General features: G+C 45.2%; 1 protein-coding gene across 1 annotated transcript; it reads left to right on the top strand.

Annotated features, from left to right (window-relative positions):
- Window positions 1-790: 790 nt before the first annotated feature.
- XKRX (XK related X-linked) lies at window positions 791-18,967 on the top strand. The gene is made up of 3 exons (XM_081336731.1): window positions 791-1,851; window positions 8,648-8,907; window positions 13,981-18,967. The coding sequence occupies exons 1-3, from the start codon at window positions 1,484-1,486 to the stop codon at window positions 14,724-14,726; spliced, it is 1,374 nt and encodes a 457-aa protein (XP_081192857.1). The 5' UTR covers window positions 791-1,483; the 3' UTR covers window positions 14,727-18,967.
- Window positions 18,968-22,748: the final 3,781 nt, after the last annotated feature.

Here is a 22,748-nt window from a genome sequence, read left to right as displayed (position 1 = left end):
ACACTTAAACAACACAATGTACTGTATTTAATAGTAGGATGTCTTATTTTGTGTCCCCTTTATTTTTTTGAGCAGTATATGTGTATGTTAGCAATCCAAAAATTTACACAAATATGAGCTGTCACTGGTGTGACAACTGCCTGTTGATGGCCTTCGGTTAGGCTGAAACAGTAAATAAAGATTTGTCCCATGTTTGGGGCCTATATATATACATATGTATATGTATATGTGTGTATGTATATGTATATGTATATGTATATGTATATGTATATGTATATGTATATGTACATCTTCACTTAAACGCAAGGCCCAAGCATCACCCCAGTCTAAAGGGTGCTTAACCTGGACAATGACCCTCTGTCAAATTATGCTAATTAACAGCAGAGGGTTTTTTTTTAATCTGGGGGGGAGGGGAAAGGACTTTGAAATCTCCTTCTGCAACCAACCCCTCGCTTACGTTGGCTCTCTCCCTTTTCAGCAGAGGTTGGCTCACGCCCACCCGTCTGTAAGCGTCGCGAAGCAGTCGGAAGTTCAACCGGCGAAACTGATCCTCAGCCCGCGCCCAGCCTATTAGAACCCGGTGTACCCTCTTGCTCGCTTGGCAAATCCCGACGAGCGGGCAACCCGGCTCCGGGGGCGAGGGGGGGGCCGGGAGCGACCGCGGGACTCCGCGCGCCTGGAGGCAGGGAGGCTGGCGCTCAGCAGGGCGTGCGCTAGGACCCGGGGCCGCCGCCCAGAGCCGGGGCTGACACACCTGTTTTCCCGGCTCCGTCCGGATCAAGCGAACGAGCCGACGGAGGATTGCGTGGCCGTCCGGGCTCCGCTCGCCGCAGCTGCTCAGCCCCGCCGCCGCTTGCGCCCTGCTGGGTCCGGCAAAGAGGCGCCCGCGGGCCCCGGGCCTCGCTCCCGAAGAGGAACCGCCTGTCCTGTCCGCCAAGCCGCGGGCGCTGACGAGAAGCAGGAGGCGAGGAGCCGGCTTCCGAGCCCGGCCCCCGGGGACTCCCCACCCAGAGCCGGAGCCGCGCGGGGGAGCCGGCCCGGGGGCGCGTCTGGCTTTCTTCTACCTGGATCGGGCGCTCCGCTGGAGCAGCTTTCGCCGGCCGCCGCCTCTTCTTGCTGCCCTTCCAAACCGGCTGCCCTTCGGCGCTTCTTAACTAGCCGCGGGACTCAGTCTTGCTCTTCCTCTTTCTGTGAAATGGGCGCGCTGGGAAGCCGGGAGGCCGCCGGCACCTCCGCTTTCTTGGGGCGCTCGGCAGGTCCTGCCGCCCGTTGGAGAATCCGCTGCCTGGACAAAAGTGGCTGAAAAAGAGGAGCTACGGCTGCATTTCCAAGGGAGGCGAGTTCCAGAAGTGGGAAGAGCTGGGTGGGGGGTGGGGGGAGCTGCTTTCCCGGTCCCAGCCGGAGGCTCCTTTGCGGGTTGAGTGGGGTGTGTGTGTGGGGGGGAAGGTAAAACCCAGCCTGGGCTGGAGCAACTGCGGGAGGGATGGGCCGTGGGAGAGTTGCGGACTCTTCCGTGGAAGAATGCTCCGACCACGTCCCTCGTGGAAGGGGCCAAAGCCGTCCCCGCAAGGTTTTGCGCAGAGTGGCCTCGCAGGCGGTAACCAGGACCAACCCGCCGCTGGGCATCATCTTCACCACACTCCTGTACTGCGGGGAGCTGGCCTCGGCCTGCGTGGTCATTGTCTCCTACAGCCGCTCCAATGACCAGTTCTGGATGGTCCTGACTCTGCTCCTGATGCTCGCCTCCTCCGTCATGGTCCAGCTGACCCTCATCTTCGTGAACCGGGACTTGACCAGCGATAAGCCCTTCATCCTCTTCATGCACCTGCTGCTGCTGGGCCCCCTCATCAGGTGAGGAGGGACAGCGCTTTGTTCACCCCCCCAGCCCCCCCTTCCCATTCCAAAACTTTGTTCCACCAGCAGAGCGCTGAGCCGGGTTCAAGGTGGCCTTGTCTTCCCCCGGCTGTGCAGGAATTAGCACCCCCCACACACAGAATCCACGTTGGGCTTTAAGTGGCCTCACAAATACCTTGGGAAGCTTTGCAGCTTGTGAGAAACCAGAGAAGTGGTGCTTAGTTAGGTTGTCTTTTGGGAGGGGTTAGTTGTTTTGTGACTGTCAAAAAAGGCCCTCTTGCTGAACTTTCTGGGCTGGCCCAGATGCTTTTTTGGCCGATGCATTGCAGCGGCCAACATGTTTCCAAGGTGGAGATTTAGAAATAGAATAGAGCTGGAAGGGACCGTGAAGGTCTTCTAGTCCAGTTTGGTAATAAAACGTCCGTAAGAAAACAGGGAGCGCCGAGGGCCTCACAGTTCAACCCCAAGCTACAGCCCCCGACCTTCGGTCATTCCGCCAGGACCTGAACACCTGGCTCTTTGAGCTTTCCAGCCCAGGCTGAGAGTTTTTAATTGGGGTTTTATATTTTTCAGGGATCAAATTTAATTATTTTTAACTGTTTTTAACTTTTGTATTGTATTGACGTTTTTTAAATACTCTGTAAACCGCCCTGAGTCCTACGGGAAAAGGGCGGTATATAAATTCAATCAATTCAATTCAATTCAATTTATTCTCTTCCATTGGAACTCCAGACATCTTAAAAGTGGCCAAGGTTGAGAAACACAACCATAAGTGTCTTAACTTTGCTTCCTTCCAAAAAATTAGTTCTTAGGTTAGCTGTGTGTCTTCCTCCCCCCCCCTGACCCCCGCCATGCTCATTTGGCTAAGTGTGGTTCTGGCTCTATGTGCTTGGTTTTTGCTCTCAGAGTGCTAGAAGCCAAGAGGTAGGTCCAGCTTGGAAGCCTCTGTGGAGGAATGTTGGTGAGCATCGAAAGCTGAGCTTCTGCCCTTTTAACCGGGAGGAAATGTGATCTTTCCAGAATGTTTAGCATGCTCAAATGCCCTTGGGAGGTGCTAGAGCTGATGATGCTGTATGTTTCTCTTCAATGCATCCTTTTGAAGAGGGAACTGCCCCTTTTAATGGGTGCTCCTAAGCTCCTCTCTTCTTGGTGATGGGAAAAAGGTCCCCCCCCCCCGTCAACTTTCTTTGCTTCCCCCCCAAAAAATTTTTTTTTAAGATCAGTGGTTGCTTGTTGATTCCATTTTTCCCTCGGAAGGTATTCACAGGCTGACCTTGAAATCCAGGTTGACAAAACAAAATTGCAACATTGGCTTGGTGACATCATAACACTTGAAATGTTGTTTTGAGAGAATTGAGGCTTCTGCCGCACTCAACCAACTCTTCACCAGTCTTCTCCTTTCTCCTTCCTGTGGTCCGCTTTCCACACCATGTTTACACCTTCAACTACCAAGATTTAACTACCAGTTAAATCTCCTTGTGGTAGTACAGTGGATAGAATGCAGAATGGCAGACTGACTCTGCCCACAGCCTGGAGTTCGACCCAGATGGGCTCAAGATTGACTCAGCCAGCCTTCCTTCCTTCCTTCCTTCCTTCCTTCCTTCCTTCCTTCCTTCCTTCCTTCCTTCCTTCCTTCCTTCCTTCCTTCCTTCCTTCCTCTTATAAGGATCACTTATATGCTATGCCAGGGGTCAGCAACCTGAAACAGTGAAAGAGCCACTCGGAACCGGTTCCCTGACAAAAGGAAAAACTGGGAGCCGCAAAAAATGTGTGCACATGTGCGTACATGCGCAGAACAGGGTTTGACTGAAGAGTGGAGCCAAGGCGAGATATGCAGCTACCCTGCATATTTGAATTGATTGGTTGAACTTTTTTAGTCCCACTTTTTTTTTTGGACTGCACATGGCAGAGGACTGGGAGCCGCAGGAGACGGCTGAAAGAGCCACATGCGGCTCCAGAGTCACGGGTTGCAGACCTGTGTGCTAGGCCCTGGATAGAAGGAAGTGAACTACCAATATCTTACCTGCTATCCTCATTACTTTGCACTGCCTTCCTGTCCGAAGCAGTAATGCTTCCAAACCAGACAGTAATGCAGTGCAATAGGATGCTCTCGATCATCCCTCTTGTAGAAAATGTTAAGGAAGATGTACTTTTTTTGCGCGATGCAGAAAATGCAGATACTGCTGTACCGGCTTCACCAGGGCCTCACTGTTGAGCGATCAAGCTAGCTTGGTGGCGTATAGTTTTCAGATGTATGCAAGAAGGAAATTCTCCACTTAGTAAGTTCAAGATAGATAAAAAGGAAGGAATGTAGCTTTTTACAAAGCTCAAGGCTTGCTGCTAGCCATCCATTAGACCAAACTATATTCCAAATATCTAAACTATGTTAGTACGGCATTTTGATTTTTTTTAAAAGAGTTTGCTTGGTGATAAATAGTTGATTAGCTTATTTACAAAGCTCAAGGCTATCTGCTAGTGATCCATTAGACCAAACTATTTCAACTATTTATCCTTAAGCAATTTCTGTCCCAATTACAGCCCCCCAGCCAATTGCATCAGGCTTAGCTGGGATAGGAGATTCCAGGGGCTTCAAGCTAGACTGGGCAGTGTGAAATGAAATCACAACAAATCAAATCCACGGTAGGCAAAGCAAACCGTTTCCTTATTATTGCCAAGAAAAACAGCACGGATATATCTGTGAGGACTCAGTTTGAAGAAAATTTCCCCTTAAATGGAGGAGTTTCCTGGAAAACCTTGCATGCGTCCCTCCCAGCTTCAAACTTTGACACTAAAGAATGGTTTTATATCTGAGATGACGAAAGGAGGTGGTTAAATTTATGGGGAACAATAATAGTTGGTGTATATTTAAAAAACTTGAACTGAGTCCAAGATTTTGTTCTAATTTCTCCCCCTTGCCTGCTCTGGCCTTGCTTGTTTGGGAAATGTGGCTTGCAGCCCTTGACCCAAAAAGACCAGCTAGCGTAAAACAATTTGTATGTTTGTATCCTAGTTTGCAGAAACGTTTGACAGAGCAATGCTGGAAATGGGAGGACTGAATTCTGTGAATTCACCCTTGGGATACCCCACAGCTGGGTTGGAATTCAGCTCCCATAATCCAAATTGAATTTTAGAACAGATGAAGAACACCATGAAAGGATTCTAGTTCAGGGGTCCCCAATCCCCGGTCCGTAGACGGGTACCGGTCCGTGGCATGCCAGCAACCGGTCCACACAAACAAGCAAAGCCCCATCTGCAGGATGCAGGCAGCACACAAAACCACGCATCCTCCGGTCCATGGAAAAACTTCTCTCCACGGAACCTGTCCCTGGAGCCCAAAAGGTTGGGGACCTCAGATCTAGTTGTGTTTGTATGATACGAACTAACCACCTCAGCCTTGGTGCTGAGCTTATAGTTTCGGTAGTTCATACCAACTCAGAAAACTGGTTTCACTGTATAAACCAGGCTTACACTTATTATGCGCTGAGTATATTAATTGACTAACAGCCAGTGGATTAAACTTTGGATAGGTGATTTTGTTTTATTATAGGTTGCGCCTGATTTCACAATTTGGTTTTTTTTGCCACCGTTCTTTAAATAACCACTGCTATTATTTAGTGAACCGTGCAATTATTAAGCAAATCCAACGCCCCCTCCCCTCCCCCCCCAGTTGACTTTGCTTGTTGGAAGCCAGCTGAGAAGGTTGTGGATGGCAACCATACAACATTGGGATGCTGCTGCAGGCCGTCATGAATCCATGCTGGTTGCCAAGCGCCCGAACTTTGATCAGGAAACTATAGGGATGCTGCTGAAAGAGTGGTAAGGGCAAGGGCTGGTTGAAAAATCTCTTTTTCACTGCTGCTAAATGACGATCTGTTAAGTCTATATGATCTGTAATTGAGGAGTGATGCTTTGATAGGGCACCAAAATATCCTTTCATCTTCTGCATCGGGTGGCTGTCCTTGTCCTTCCCTTCTGCAGGCTCCTTCAGAAAATTCAGCGGTGGGATCTTCCCACTCCCTCACCATTTATTCATTTTTATTTAATTTTTATTTTAATTCCATTTATATCCCGCCCTTCTCCGAAGACTCAGGGCGGCTTACAAGCTTAGCAGTAGCCTTCATTCTATGTATATGCCTGCTTATTAGGGCTTTCACACACACCCCAAGCGGCATTATTACAAAGTCAGCTTAATTGCCCCCAACAATCTGGGTCCTCATTTTACCTACCTCGGAAGGATGGAAGGCTGAGTCAACCTTTGTTTGCTCGTAGCATCTGTTGTGTCAGCCAACAAGCCAGCATCTCTCTGACTGGAGCCAGGAGACAAGGTCCAACTGTCCACCCCCTCTCTTGTTCTTTCTGTAGCCCTCTTCTACTCTTCGGTTTTAGCTTCCCAGCCTTCCTTCATCAATGAGAACAGAGCCAGCTTGTCTATGGCTCTCTTTGCAGTGGCAGGAGCTCAACAAAGAACCTTTCTCCGCGTTGGCTGTTTGCATCGGCACCTCCCTTTCCTCCCAAGCCGATGAGAAGGTTTTTGTGTGTGAAAATCTTCAAGGTAGTTCATGCTGGTAGCGGCTCTGCTTGGGTTGGGTTCAAGGTGAAACGACCTAAAATAAATAAATAATAATAATTTTGATGAGTAAACCTCATGCTGGAAATAGGCTAAGCTCCTTCATAAAGTAAAGGTTCTATGCTTAGTCCTCACACATGCAGAATTCAGCGGTGGAGCTTTTGGAAAGACTTGGAGAAGCTCCTGCTCTTTAGGAATTAAAAATATTGCCTTTCCTGGACGGCGGCTTTTGCGGGAAAAGGTGTCACAGGTTTTCCCCCTTTTAGAGAGGAAGAAAACATGCTTAGAGAAGGAAGAGGAAGGAAACAGAGCACGTTTATCACAGATAGAGGAACTTACAGATCTTCTCGGTACAAAAAGTAAAAGGTAAAGGTTCCCCCGCACATGACTGCTAGTCGTTTCCGACTCTAGGGGCTGGTGCTCATCTCCGTTTCAAAGCCGAAGAACCAGCGCTTGTCCGAGGACGTCTCCGTGGTCATGTGGCCGGCATGACTAGACGCCAAAGGCGCACGGAACGCTGTTACCTTCCCACCATAGTGGTCCCTATTTTTCTATTTGCGTTTTTACGTGCTTTCGAACTGCTAGGTTGGCAGAAGCTGGGACGAGTAACAGGCGCTCAACTTTGTTACACGGCACTCGGGATTCGACCCGCCAAACTGCCGACCATCTGATCGACAAGCTCAGCGTCCTAACCCAGTAACCTAAAAAAAACAGTTCACTGTCTTAAGCCATACAAAAAAAAAACACTCTTCTTCAGTGTGAGCTAACTCATGTGGATGCCAAACCATGATTTATGGTGTGGCATGCCAATCTAGCACAGAACAATATGCAAGGCTAGTCTATTGATACTTAGCCCAGTTAAGCCAGCATGGCTTATGAACCTCATGTTTAAGATTGCATGACGTGTATTTTTCTAGGTAGATTCACATGAATCTTTCAAGAAATAGTTTTCCCGAGTGGGTAATTGCAATAGCCTACTAGAGCAACAACTTCTTCTTATGGCTTCTCAAAGACAAACCAATTTATTACTTCTGAAAGCGGGCCAGCTTCTTCAGATGCATCAGAATGAAGTTATGCATGGTCCACTGAAGCAGAAAGCTTTAATATGTTTGCAGCTCCTAAAGGTTCCACCAGACTTTTTCCTTCGGGAATGTGTCATGGACGTGCCTTTGAGTCAGTTCTCAAGGCATGGCGTCATGGTTTCATTTGGACATTGGCCAACTCGGCGCTCTGCCTTTCTAACCAACCTAGCCACCTCACAGCTCATAGGAAACTATTTACAAGGCTTGCAAAATCTATCCAAGGAATTTCAACATCCGTCTGAGTCAATCAAGGGAAAGCACAGCCTTGTCTCTTATGTCCGGCTACTGGTGGAAAGCATGCTTAGCCTGGGAAGCTGAATGTGGGTGGGTCACTTTGGGAGTGTGGGAAAATTCTGAGCCCAGCTGCTGTAGAAAATGGGATGCCAAGGCCCATGGAAGTTGTTCTCTTCTTTCTTTTGCAGGAGGAAATAAAAAGCAAGGGAGGATTCTAGCGGAGGCGAAGACTTCAGCGCTGCATTCCTATAAGCCACAAATACAGTAGATACAGTGTAGTCAATCAATCAGAATAGAATTGGAAGGGTCTTCTAGTCCAAACCCCATGCTAAAGCACTTCAGATAGGTGGTTGTCCAAGTCTTTTCTTAAAAACACCCAGTGATGGAGCACCCACAACTTCTGGAGGCGAGCCGTTCCACTGGTTAATTGACCTCGCTGTTAGGAAGTTTCTCCTTAATTTCAGGTTGCTTCTCTCCTTGATTAGTTTCCTTCCATTCTTTCTTATCTTGCCTCCTGGTGCTTTGGAAATTAAATTGACCCTCTTTTTTTTTGCGGCAGCCCCTCAAATGCCTATCTTGTATTTATGCTTATCTTGAATTGAGGCTTTCTGGATCCTTCCCCACATCTCCATGGCAGCTCTTTGTGGTCTGTTTTCATTTTGGGAATGAGTGTTGAGTGGTGCTGGTTGCCCTTGTTGAGTGAATGTCTCAGGGTTGTTTGGGGTTTGCTCATAGTCAGCCAGAGCATCCTCCTCAGGTGGGGACCAGGAAATTTGCAAGCCAACAGGATGGAGAAGGTTGTTTGTAGTGAAGCTCCATGGAATTGTAGCTGCAAACTGTTGAGGGCCTCTGGTTATCTAGCATGGAGTAGAATTTTTCCCCCCTCTTTCCCCCTTTCTCTTTGGTGCAGGTGTTTGGAGTCCATAGTGATGTTCTACCGCCAGGGCCGGGAGGAAGAGCCTTACGTCACCATCACCCGCAAGAAGCATCTTCACCGCGACTGTGAGGTTGAGATTGAGCAGGAAGTGGGACACCTGGTGCGCCGGCTGGCCACTCACCGCAATGCTTTCAAGCGCATGGCGGTCATTCAGGCCTTCCTAGGCTCCAGCCCACAGCTCACGCTGCAGCTTTATGTCACTTTAATGGAGCAATACACCCCACCCAGCAGAGGTAAAGACAGAACAGGGCCAAAGGATGGGAGGGGAAAGGAAACTAGAAGGGAACTAAATTGTGACCAGAACACTTATTTGCTCTCCTAATAGCAATAGCTATAGCCCTTAGACTTATATGCCGCTTCACCGTGCTTTACAGCCCTCTCTAAGCAGTTTACAGAGTCAGCCTTTTGCCCCCAACAATCTGGGTCCTCATTTTACCCACCTCAGAAGGATGGAAGGTTGAGTCAACCTTGAGCTGGTGAGGATCGAACTGCTGGCAGTCAGCAGAAGTAGCCTGCAGTACTGCATTCTAACCACTGTGCCACCTCGGCTAATGAGAGCTAAAAAGGGTTGGGAAACTGATCTTCTTGAACAGATCCTCGCCTCTTTCTCTCTGGTTGCTTTGGAACTCAATGTTAGGCCAGGATTTGTTTACAGTAGTTGTGAATTCAGGCAACTATCAGGTTTAGTTTGGTAAACAAGCAAAGGAATTTAGCTTGTTTGATCCGTTCTGCTTTTATTTACTAGGATAGGAAGTGGAGTGCAAAAATAAGTCAAGTCTGAGTGTCAGTATTTAGTTTAGATAGGCGCTAGCAATCAAAATATAAAATTGTGGTTTGACGAAAGATAAAATTGTGGTGACAAGGGAGCGGCTCCATTCTCAGGATACGTTTTGCACATCCTATGAGAAGAGATTCTCATTGCCTAATCTTGTGCCCGTTCTGCCATGTGGCTTTGAGGTTCTTCAGGATCCCTTTTGGTCTGTTGAAATTCCCCTGTATAATTTCTTAACCAGTTTGTGCTGGGAACAGATGAAAATTATCCCCCCCCCCTCTAAACGGTGAAATCACACAGAGATCCACAGCCATCATGTTATATTCTCTATTGGCGTTGACAATGTTACACAAAGTGCTGGAAAAAAGACTCCAAAGTAGGCAGCAAAAAAAACCCCTTCAACTTCAGGATTGTAGTTCTTGAACTTCAAGGACTCCAATCAGGAGATGAAAGTTAGGGCATCTCATCTTTGGACCAGCCACGTCTGGGTAGCTTCAGGCTACTCAGATCAGACAAGAAAGGCTAACTGCATGCCCCTTCTCTTTGGTTCTCCTCTGTAGGGCCCAAGGCTCTTTTTTTCCCTTTTTTTTGCAATTCTGTTTCTTGCTACAGTTTTGCTACTCAAGATTAAACAAGCCTCCCCCCCCAACATCTCACTTTTGGGGGAAGTGTTAAAACCTGACTTTTTAACAAAGCCCCAAGAGGGGATCTAGTTAGCAACCACACCCTGGCATCGGCCTAAATGTTTTTTTTTATTCCTGTGTTTGTTTTCTAGTAATATTTCGTTACTCTTATTGTGTAGTTCTGTGAACTGTATTCCTTTTTTTAAAAAAAATAATATTCCAGGCTTTATTTCTGTAAGAAGGGAATTTTAAGCCGGGTTGGCCTGGCATATATAAATCCAGTCAATAAATAAATTAAAATAAATAGCTAGGTGTACTTTGTGGGGACTGAGAGATATTCAGCTCATCGAGGACAGCTTATCAGATCTGAGAAGACGCCAAATTCTGGGCATCTCTGCCAGCATGTCTGATGATGTGAAATCTTGTCCAGCAGCACTACAGTAATGTGTGTCTATGCAAACTGTTTGGTCTAATGCAGAGAGGGGAAACGGTCAGCTAGGATGCACGCAGTCTTCTGAGGATTTCCCGTCTGCCAATCCTGAGTGGCTATTGTACCACCCTGGATGTGATAATATTCAATAAAATTCTTAATACAAAAATGACCCACCCCCTCCAACTTCCTGCTGTAACCCTGCCCCCCCCCCCCGATATGGCCTTGCCATTTGCACCTTACTGCTTCCAAAAACCCAAAGTGTGGTCCTGCAACTATTGCCATCCCGGATGTAATAATTGACCAATTAAACTAAGCGTCTGCATCATTCCTTTTGCAAAAGGTTTCTTTAGCGTCGAAACACGTTGCCAGCGATGCTTTTAAGGACTTGCAAAGGAGACTTTCTGCCAGAACCTTGGCCCAGTTGCCGAAAATCTCAGGGGATCAGTGTAGACTCTTCCAGAAGATTCTACAATCCTTTTTAAGACTAAACGGTAGAGCCAGTGTTTAAGGTTAGAAAAGCTGCAGCGCCTCATGGCTGGAAACTAAAAGACTTGTCTAAAAGGCCCAGAGAAAGCAAATTAGGTCATCCATAACAGTCTGGTCGGTGAATTCTTGTCAACGGAGTGTCTGGAACCTGGGTCTCTGCTTAGGTGTATGAGTTCAGTAGGTGTGGCTTTCTGCCGTCCTGGTTTAATAGAAGCTTTCTGCGCGATTCCCAAAGGTGTGGTTCCAATAATTAGTATTTATAAAATCGACCGCAGGTATTTTAATTGCCAAGCTCGGAGGCATTTTGCCATCTGCCTTCCGCGAGGGATGTCAGCATGGAAACATGCAGATAGATAACACACCCATCGCCCTTTCCAGGGTGAGTAGGTGCTTTGAGCAGCCTATCTCATCCTGATGTTTTCCAGATGTGCATGATGTCAAGTTTAATCCCCTTCCAGGAATTTCTCTTCCTTTCCTCCTCCTGAATGAATGGATGGATGCTTTATTGAAGTTTTAGACAGAACCATAGTCCTTGACTTAGAACAGTCCACTTATTAACTGTTCGAAGTTACAAGGACACTGAAAAAAGAGACTTATTTTTCACACTTATGACCGTTGCAGCATTCCCATGGCTACACGATCCAAATTCAGACCGTTGGCAACTGACTCACATTTATGACGGTTGCAGTGTCCCAGAATCACGTGATTCCCTTCTGTGACTTTCTGACAAGCAACGTCAATGGGGAAACCAGATTTGCTTAACCTACTAACTTAATAACTGCAGTGATTCGCTTAACAAACATGGCGTGAAAAGTCGTAAAATGGGACGCAACTCAGTTAACAAATTTCTCCCATAGCAACCAAAATTTTAGGCTCAATTGTGGCCATAAGTCAAGGCCTACTTGTATAACTAAAACTATCAATGTAAAACGCAGGTTGAAGTTTTTTTTTTTATTTTTTTATTGAAAAGTTTTAAAATACAATTTTCCTTTAAAAAACCCACCTTCCCCCTCCCTGCTCCCCCCCCTACCTCCCCCCAACCTCCCTCCCTCCTCCCCTCCCTCCATCCCCCCCTCCCCCCACCCCGACTTCCCAGAGCTAAATACAAGGTATATATCTATAAAAAGGCAATCATAAATAACCATATACTACCCACTATAAAATCTAAAATCCATTACTCTCTAGCTTATATAGGATAAAACACACCTTAACAATATTAACTATATATAAAAAACTAGAATAAAAAAGAAAAAAAAACGAAAGAAGACTTATTCGAATGCTACATAAAACTTCTTAACCCTATACTTGTTCTGGATAAACTCAATCCATTTTCTCCATTCCATAATATAGCGTTCTTGCGAATGATCTTTCAAATAGGCCGAAATCTTCGCCATCTCTGCCAGGTCGGAAACCTTTAAAGTCCACTCTTCTATGGTCGGCAATTCCTCTTTCTTCCAATTGAAGGTTGAAGTTTAGTAGTAAAATGAGCACAGTTTTTTTTTAAAAAAAATGGGCTCAGCATTCACACGACTAATTTAGCTCAATCATCTGGGGATTCCAATGGTGTGTGATGAAAATCAGGAGTCTAGTAGCCTAAACTCACTAAGGTGTGGGCCTTTTAATAAGGTGTATTAGTTAGAAAAAGCTCTGCAATAATAGTATCCCTGTCTAAAGGTCTCAAAGAAGGATGTAGGCGTTCCATGTGTAATTTCCTCACGTAGGAGACATACGTGACTTTCATATCCCCTGACCAGGAGTTGAAAGCCAGGAGAAATTTTTGTGTTTGCAGAGCGTTTATCCTGGGTGGTTTTAACTTGCATTCATGTAAGAGTATCACGAGTCCTTGTAAATGTAAAACAAGTTTTCGCAAGTAATGTTTGAGACTCTGTTAATAGACATTGGATCTACGTTTGTGTGGGTGGCTTGGGAATTTTTGAAAGTCAGTTCCGTATTAGCCTTTGCCAGGAGCCAGTGACAAAATGTGCTGTTTCCTCTTTCTGTATGTCCTCCATATTTACCTACAAGGGTTCTCTATCCCTCCTAAGCAGATATAACCCAACAGGGAATTATTTAATTGGATGAAGGAAATGGAAGTTAAAACCCAGGGCTTTTTTTTGTCATAGAACGCCCAGAACGGAGTTCCGGCACCTTTTTTGGATGGAACCTTGTAGGGTAGGCAAGGCGGGTTGTATGACGTGTGTGAGTTCCGGCACCTTTTTTATTTTATTTTACAAAATACTGTAAAGCACTGTTTAAAACCTCTCAGACTTTCATATCCAAACTGCCCAAGCTTGGCTTTGCTACGTTCCGGTCAAAGAAATGGAACTAGCCAAAAATCCACAACATTTCACGTTCATGCAGAATCCACTCCTACAAAACGTGGTGTAGATTAAGGTGAAAGAGTATTTTGGATTGTTAGTAGGGCACTCCTCTTGGCTAACCAGTCTCTCTGGTTTCTTTTAGCTTAGCTCAGCACCTGGTTCATCCTCTAACTCCTTGTGAACTTTCAATATAGATTCTGGAAAAAAGAGAGGAGGCACCACCCTGGGGCAGCAAATCTCATCCCCCTCCCCCCCGCCCCGTTGCAGACAACTTTCCAGAAGGAGATTGATATCCTCAGCTCCAGCATGTGTTTGAGCCTGGGACTTCTACCTAGATAGTCCTCGACATACAGCCATTTGTTTAGTGACCGTTCGAAATTACAATGGCACTGGAAAAAAAAGACTTTTGACCGTTGTAGCATGCCCACGGTCACAAATTTGGATGCTCGGCAACTGGCGTGTGCTTATGACGGTTGCAGTGTCCCGGGGTCATGTGATCCCCTTTTGTGACCTCCTGATAAGCAAAGTCAGTGGAGAAGCCAGATTTGTTTGCTAACTGGGTTGCCAGCTTAACAACTGCGGTGGTTCACAACCCCTCTGCGTTTTTACAAGTTGGCCGATCCATGGTGGCTTTTCTTGGCCTCACCCTTTCGTTTTCCCTTCCTTTGTAGCTGTCCTGATGAGCATGTGCTTACTCTCGGTCACTTACGGAGCATTGGTCTGCAACACCTTGGCCATCCAGATCAAGTACGATGACTACAAGATCCACCTCCACCCACTGGCCTTCATCTGTATCCTCCTGTGGAGGGGTTTGGAGATCTCGACTCGCATCACCATCTTGGTTCTCTTTGGGACTGTCTTCAAATATTACGGCTTGGCGGTGGGGGCGGCCAACTTTTTGGTGTTCTTCTTCTTGCCGTGGGTTGAGTTTTGGAGGAGCGGGGCCAAATTCCCCGAGAACGTGGAGAAGAACTACAGCCGGGTGGGAACTTTGACTGTCCTGGTCAGTATCACTTTGCTGTACGGTGGCATCAATGTCTTCTGTTGGTCAGCTGTCCAGCTCAGGTTGTCCAGGAGAGACCTCATCGTCAGGTCCCAAAACTGGGGCTGTTTAGCTTTATTCTATGTGTTCCGGGGACTGGAGAACAGTCTGCTGCTCCTGGTTTGGTACTTCTTCGACAAGCAGATCTATGAGTACCTCTGCACTCCCATGCTTGTGCTGCAGCTGCTTGTGGCGTACTGCCTGGCCGTTGTCTTCATGCTTTTTTTCATGCAGTACTTGCATCCCTGTCGCCGCCTCTTCACGCACAACGTCACTGACTTCTTGCACTGTGTCTGTTGCCAGAAGGAAGAAGTTGCCATCTCTGCCGATTTGGAAACACCTCATGAAGCTGGTGTGAGGCACAGCATAGTATGATGATCCACAGAGTGCTGACGGGTTGGTTATGAATCCCGTCCTGTTACATTTCCTCAATGGTACCTGTTTACCCCACCGGGATAAGCCTTAATTTCACGGTGCTATGCTATAATTTATAAGCAAGGATGCAGGTGATCGTGGTGGTGAGGCCTTCTAGAGCATCCGTTGGACTTTATGATAGTGGGCTGTAAGGATACTCTACTGTTGTGGGTGCGGGACTAGGACAATCAGCATCAGGGACAGCAGAAGAAGACTTGTTGCACAGTATAAAAGAGGAACTCTAGTTGATGGGGCAAAACCATCAATGAAGGATGGTCTTGCTCTTCTAGGTGCCGGCAGTTCGGCATCAGGACTCCCCTGGCTGTGCTCACTTTCAGAAATGGAACTGAAGGACCCTCAGTTGGCTCAAAGGGAGGACTGTTCCAAGAAGAGGCTTTGCAGAAGAGTGGCCAATGGAGACTGTCTTATATCTGTGTGATACTGCAAAGTTGGGTAAAACTTCAGAGTCACTTTCCCAGCTTTTGCTTTTATTTATTTGAAAACTTGCGAAGACTTTACTGTTGTAATTTGAAGTGCTGGAGAAGATGTTGCAGTTCATAGCAACTTGGTCTCAGAATTTGTTTGGGTTTCTACGGTTCCATTCGTGGCCAGGTGATCCACGCTCAGGCTGAAAGTTCAGGATGATGAGTCTCCAAGGAGCCCCATTGGTGGAGGATGAGCTTTGGATTACTTGCATCCAGATATTCAGGGATGCTGCAGTAGATTGACCTTTCCAATTGCCCTGGAAGGACAAAGCTAGTGGCTGACTGCCACATTGGTGGCATCCCTTCAAGGGAGAAAGGGCTGGGATTGAACTGGTTGAGCTTGTGATGGGAAGCTGGACCATTCCACATCCAGGTTGTGGTTCTAGGAGGTGATCAGCTCGTCATAGTTTGGGCTGTCACTTGGGGAGGTGAGCATTTCCCAACCACGTGGCTGGACCCCATGCAAAAAAATACTTGGAGTGATTTTTTTAAAAAAAAATCCATTATGTTAAAACGCTCAGGGCCACGAACTCAATTTGGCCAAGCTTCTTGGCCTCCCAAACACTTCCCATGCTATGTAGTGCAAGGATGTTCTTGAACACGAGCTCGTCCAACAGGTGGGTCTTCAAATGCTTGGAGGGAGTATGGGTTGATATGTTGAGTTACATATTTGACCCCAACAATTTCCTTGCATGAACTGATTTCTACTTGTACCTCTCCTCTATTGAGCTAAGACAAGGGGGTGTCTCAAACTTGGCAACTTTAAGACCTGGGGACTTCAACTCCCAAAATTCTTCAGCAGCATGGCTAGCTGAGGAATTCTGGGAGTTGAAGTCTGCAAGTCTTAAGAAGTTGCCAAGTTTGGAGATCCCTGAGCCTACAGATAGGCCAGACTCTGAGTTAAAGGACCACTCTGTGTGGGATTTTGGTATTCTTGCGTAGAAAGCTGACTTGTGACCGTCCTTCCTCTTCATGGTTATTTCTGTCCCAATGAGCAGGGTGAACAAGACCTTCAGCAGTAATAATTCAAGAAGAAAAAAAGCATTCTGAGCTATGATCCTATGACTACCTAAGGCTGGTTGGTGTCTGGAAAAGCAGGTCCAAAGCCTTCAATCCCATAATAACTAGAGGAGGTTTCATATTGATGCTAAGCCCATAAATAGAGGCAACACAGTGTAATTCAACTACCCTTTTATGCTACATCAAGATGGCCTCTATGGACACTTTGGATGTTCTCACTTGTATAGTGACAGGCATATTTTTGGGTTAGCCTTTTCCAACTCCCAAATATTATGCTTGGTGGCTCTTTCCATCAACAGCCAATATGGAAAGGTTAGGGAAGACCACCTTTGATTGACAAGGAGATTCCTGTTGGTATCTTAGACCAGGGGTAGGGAACCTTGTGGACTTCAACACCCAGAATACCTGCACCAGCCATGTTGCCTCAGGAATTCTGGGAGTTGAAGTCCACAAGTCATAAAAGAGCCAAGGTTCTCTACCCCGCCTTAGACCCCATCAATCTTTGTACTTTTTTTGCCTATTCTCCTCTGCAAATAGGAAGAAAAAAGGGATGTCTTTAAAAACAAAAATAGTCCATTCTGGGCTGGCTTTTAAGTAGCCTGGTTTGAATTTCTACGTTCTTTAAATCCTCTATTGCGTTTGTATTGTCTTTGCTGAAACCAAGGCTTTCTTTTGCTCCTGAGATCAACTCTAGCCTGAAATAAACCCAGCTTCAGGGGAACATTCAGACACACTGCCTTTGTCCACATCATGTTGAGCAGGAGTCTTGTCTTTCAGCAAGGCAGCGCAAGCCAATGTAGCAGATACTAGCCGAGCCAAGCCAAGTTGGCTTTCAGAGGACAGCTGAACCCAGCCAGGAATGATCACCTACCTCAAAGAGAGATTCCACCATTGCCTTTTTGACTGCCTTCCCCTGTGATTAAACCAGGCGTCCAGATCAGGTTTTGGGACCAGGCAATCTTAAGACTAGAGGCACAATTTATTTTCCCTAATTCTCCATTTCTTTTTAATGCGTAATTTCCTAAAGGGTAGCCATTGTGGCCAGGAACCTCCCATATGTTTTCCTCTTCCTCTTCCTCTTCCTCTTCCCTTTCCTCTTCTCTTCTCTTCTCTTCTCTTCTCTTCTCTTCTCTTCTCTTCTCTTCTCTTCTCTTCTCTTCTCTTCTCTTCTCTTCTCTTCTCTTCTCTTCTCTTCTCTTCTCTTCTCTTCTCTTCTCTTCTCTCTCCCTCTTTTCCCCTTAAATGAAGCAGAATGCATCTAGGGATTTAGAAAGTAGACAAGTGCAGCAATTAAAACATTGTCATGAACTACCTCTTTGAAATGACTATCCCCCCCCCCTTTTTGCTGCCTTTTCTTTGGGTAGAAGAGATGTTTGGAGAAATGTGAGAGTTCTGCCTAGTACGTCTTAAATACATCTATTCCTTTTCAAAAGATAGCTATTCTGAAGGTTTTTGAGGAGTTAAGCAAAATTCCACAATAAAGGTTTTTTCCCCTCTCTCTCCCTTTAGATGGGAGATGAGATGATGGATTGGTTCCTGCTATTTATGGGGGGGAGGGGGGAACCAAAACTCTTCCCTACATATAGAAAGCTAGCATATTTTAGGAAAGAGCTCCCTCTACAATTATCCCAGTCCAGCGTGTCTCAATCCTCCAGCCTCCAAGTACACCAAATTGCCCCCTCTAGAATTTGCAGCCAAATTTAGGATTTAAATCAGATTGTTCTGCTCTAGCCAAGACATTGTTCTGAAGAGACCACAAATATACTATTCCTAATTAAAGTATCTATTTTTAAATGCACGAGCCTTCTGTTTTTGATACCCAGGTAAGAGTTAGAATGTTTATTTAGGCATATGGTGCCATTTATACAAAAGGCAATGAATCTGAAGTGTTTGGAAATTTTAATGTTTACAGATGTATCTCCCTCTGCAAAAAGCAAAACCTCCATTGAAAGGAGGAGCTCTTATTAAACTAGCCAAGGAAGATTAATCATAATCGGTGGCCATGAAACACTTACTGTTGAAATAAAGTACTTTCCAGCTAAATGTGTGTGAGCGTTCCGCCTTCTTTGTACCATATACACCACTCAATGCAATCGGGTACTACCATCTCATACTAGGTTCTCATAAGTTATAAAATAACTTAGGAGAACTTTTTTTAGCTTGCTGGAACATACAGTCTTGCAATACAGTTGGAACAGTAAAAGATACAAGTAATCAGGTCCACCTGTTAACATAAAGTATTTTAAACTTCTTAGGTTATGCTTTTAAATATAGACTCTCAGCTCAGGGTGGCTTTGGATAGAATCCGATTATATCCTGGAAAGAAGCTTAGTAGCAGACAAAACACCTCCCACTGGATGGCAGAATTGGTAATACGATGTGATATCAAAGAAGGTCAACTGTGAAGCAGAACAAAAAAAGGGAATTCAAAACCGAAACTTGCATTTTAAATCTATAGCGTGTTGGGTAGACGTGAGTTTGCCTTTGCGATGTTGTGTATTGCCTATCAAATGCTGTAATTCTGATTACTGAATGCTGTTGGGTGCCAAAATATTATTCCATACCATCTATAATAGAGTCAGATATTGCAAACTATAGTACTGCATGCACCGTCACCTTTTGTAAACCGTGAAATACAACTACGTATCAACTTTCAAAATACTATGAAATATCTGTAGTGAAATAAACCTTTAATAAAATGTGAAACACAGATTTAAAACATTCTGGAGAAAACCCCTTTAATTGATTGGATTAAATTATGTTTCAGCTCTAATACAGATACACTTTTAAGCTTTGATTTAGCTATGGGGAAGCTAAATCTCTACTGGACATCCACAGAGCATCAACTTATGGCCACAACGGAGCCCAGAATTTATGTTGCTAAGTTGCCCCATTTTACAAATTTGACCTTGCTTGTCAGAAGGTGGCAAAAACGGGATCACATGACTCTGGGACATCTCAACTGTCGTAAATGTGAGTCAGTTGTCAAGCATCCGAATGTAAATCACGTGACCGTAGGAATGCTGCAACAGTCATAAGTGTGAAAAATGGTCACAAGTCACTTTTTCAGTGCCATTGTAACTTTGGTCACTAAATGAATTGTTGTAAGTCGAGGACTACCTGTTCTTCGGCTGCAAACACTTCCGATATTTTCTTCTAGACAAGGAATGAAAATACTTAAACATCCCCCCTTTTTAAGCCTTGCAGATTTAAGTACTCCAGCTAATGCAAAAAACTCAAATGCCTTCTGCATTTTCCCATTTATTCTCCTGTACTTGGATGGAAATTGTTTCTTCCACTCTCCCTTTTTTTTTAAAAAAAGTAGGAAATCAAGCCTAGTCTGAAAGGGAAGCCGATATCTCTGTGACAAACGTGGATCAAAGCTGTGGGTAATCCAGCTTGAGCCAGACTTGCAGATCAAGGCTCTGGAATGAGAGATCTTAAAACCCAAGGGGAAGCTATCCCCTCTGGTTTTTTGTTTTTTTAATACACAATTTCTCTTTTAGCCATTTTGGGCAAAGAACAACCCTCAGATTCCGCATTTGCTCATATTAACCTTGATTATGTCAGGCATGAAGAATTGAGACTGCACATCATATTCCAGTTAAGATGATTTATTGCTCATGCCTATATACAAGAATCTAGCCAGCTCTAATTTGGTATTGGATAAGTTAGCAGATTGCAATGTATGGCAGTGAAAGTTGGACCATAAGAAAGGCTGAGCGCCAAAGAATTGAGGCCTTTGAACTATGGTGCTGGAGAAGACTCCTGTGAGTTCCTTGGACTGCAAGGCGATCAAACCGGTCAGTCCTAGAGGAGATCAACCCTGACTGCTCTTTAGAAGGCCAGATCCCGAAGCTAAAACTCAAATACTTTGGCCACCTAATGAGAAGGAAGGACTCACTGGAGAAGAGCCGAATGCTGGGAAAGGTTGAGGGCAAGAGAAGAAGGGGATGACAGAGAAGGAGGTGGCTGGATGGAGTCACTGAAGCAGTAGGTGTGAGCTTAAATGGACTCCAGAAGATGGTAGAGGACAGGAAGGCCTGGAGAAAGATTGTCCATAGGGTTGCGATGGGTCGGACACGACTTTGCAGCTAACAACAACAACACGTTAGCAGAATTCAAGAGGGGTTGGTCTCAGGCTGCTTGTAGGAACGTAACAACTCTAGGCTGATTCTTCTCTTGACTCTGCCCCCCCCCCCAGGTTCCACCTGCCTTTGTCTTACAACTTAGTTTGAACAAAGGATGATGGCAATTTGTTTAATGTGTTGTGCAAATCCAGTTTCTGCTTCAATGAATAACCCAGAAAATGGACTAATTGCTTCAATATGTTCTCCTAGGGAACTTTGACAAGACTTCTGTCTCATTTTGTCCACTGCAGGAACTGTAACATTGAGGTTGGTTTGAGGATTAATGCCTTTCCGACTTTCTTGGCTCATGTATTTCTCCTGGTTTCACTTTTCTTTCATCCGCATATTAAACACACCTAACCTCAATTAGACAGCCAATTTGATGTGGTGGTTAAGGCACGAGGCTAGAAACCAGGAAATGGGGAGGTCAAATCCCACTCGGGCATAAAGCCAACTGGGTGATGTTGGGCCAGTCACGTTCTTTCCGCCCTAGGAAGGAGGCAATGGCGACTGCTTTTGAAGCAACTTGTTCTGAAAACTGCCAGGCATCAGCATCGACTTGAAGGCATAAAAACAAACAAAAGAAACCTTGCTTAACGTTTTTTTCCCAGTCACGTAGGTCAGCCTAATACTATGATCTCGGAAGAAAGAGCTAGGTTGTATTCACTTGTATTTTTATTTATTTTTATTTTTATTCCATTTATATCCCACCCTTCTCCGAAGACTCAGGGCGGCTTACAAGCTTAGCAGTAGCCTTCATTCTATGTATATGCCTGCTTATTAGGGCTTTCACACACACCCCAAGCGGCATTATTACAAAGTCAGCTTATTGCCCCCAACAATCTGGGTCCTCATTTTACCTACCTGGGAAGGATGGAAGGCTGAGTCAACCTTGAGCCTGGTGGGATGCAAACCTGCACTAATTGCAGGCAGCTGGTGTTACTTAAGGAGGCATTAGCCCACTGCTCCACCAATATTGAGAGGATTTAGGTATGGCTAGTCTATAGAAAAGAAGGACGAGGGGCAACATGATAGCGGTATTCCAGTATTTGAGGGGCTGCCCCAAAGAAGAGGGGGGGGTGTCAAGCTATTCTCCAAAGCGCCTCAAGGCAGCACAAGAAGCAACGGCTGGAAACTAATCGAGGAGAGAAGCAACCTGCAATTAAGGAGAAACTTCCGAACAGTGAGAATAATTAACCAGCGGAACAGCTTGCCTTCAGAAGCTGTTTAAGCGATATTTACGCCATACACGTTCCGAAGGAAGAAAGATAATCTATCAAATTTCTAACGTGAATTAGCACTCCTAAAACAGGACTAAGGACAGAGGCAAATAAATACAATTGACAGAAGGAAGAGGGAAGCGGCAGAGGGGAAGGAAATAACACAATGTTCCTTAATTGGATATCCTGCAGGTATATTGATCAGTTCCCAGACTTGGCCAGTCAACACAGCTATGGCTGAGTATTCTGGAAACTTGATCCAGGCCCCTGGAAAACATCCAGTTGTAAATAGCTGAAGTAGGAAGCAATTCTGATTATCTTGATACTTAAGATATTAACTGGGTTCATATATATATATGGGCATGACTGACTGATGAGAACATAAGAAGTTCGAAATGATCATTTCAGCCTCCCCAAAATTCTTTATTAGCAATTTGAAGAATTTACACAAATAATGAGCTGTTATAAGTTGTGACTATATCCTGTGGATAGCCTTGAGTTAGGCCAAACAGGAAAGAAAGAGTTAATTAGCAAGGCATATTCAAATGACTTGACAAATATTTAACACATATTTATATACAGTATGTGTGTGTGTGTGTGTGTGTGTGTGTGTGTGTGTGTGTGTGTGTGTGTGTGTAAATTTTTTGGATTGCAATCCAAAAAATTTACACAAATATGAGCTGTCACTGCTGTGACTACAGCCTGTGGATGGCCTTGGGTTAGGTATACATACACACACACACACACACACACACATATATATATAAACAGGTTACAGAAAATACTTATACACAGACACATACATAATAAGGGGAGATGAAGTTTGATCACTGATAACTTTAGACCATGCTTGTGGTATTCCAATCAATATTTTTTTCCCAAAATAAGGTGATTTTTCTTTTTTAATTACAAGTTTCCAAGAGACAAAAGACATTATTTCCTTTTCTTAACCCTGCAGGGAAAAACCCAGGTCAGCCTCCTAGGTTGGGCTGGACTTACGATGCTACATTTCCTCCCAAGACTAAATCAACAAAGAGAGAAAACTAGTTAAGGCTTTGCTAAGAAGCAGGAAGGACCAGCAGGATCAAGAGAAGCTGCTCCCAGTTCAGACCCAGACAAGGACTGGGC

Source organism: Vipera berus, assembly GCF_964194415.1.
Source record: "Vipera berus genome assembly, chromosome: 11".
NCBI lineage: Eukaryota > Metazoa > Chordata > Lepidosauria > Squamata > Viperidae > Vipera > Vipera berus.
This window is presented reverse-complemented; position numbering and strand designations above follow the sequence as displayed.

Coding starts and splice junctions, on each gene's coding strand:
- XKRX (XM_081336731.1), top strand. CDS start 1,484: ATGGGCCGTGGGAGAGTTGCGGACTCTTCCGTGGAAGAATGCTCCGAC. Junction 1,852..8,647: donor CTGCTGGGCCCCCTCATCAG/GTGAGGAGGGAC, acceptor TCTTTGGTGCAG/GTGTTTGGAGTCCATAGTGA. Junction 8,908..13,980: donor ATACACCCCACCCAGCAGAG/GTAAAGACAGAA, acceptor CTTCCTTTGTAG/CTGTCCTGATGAGCATGTGC.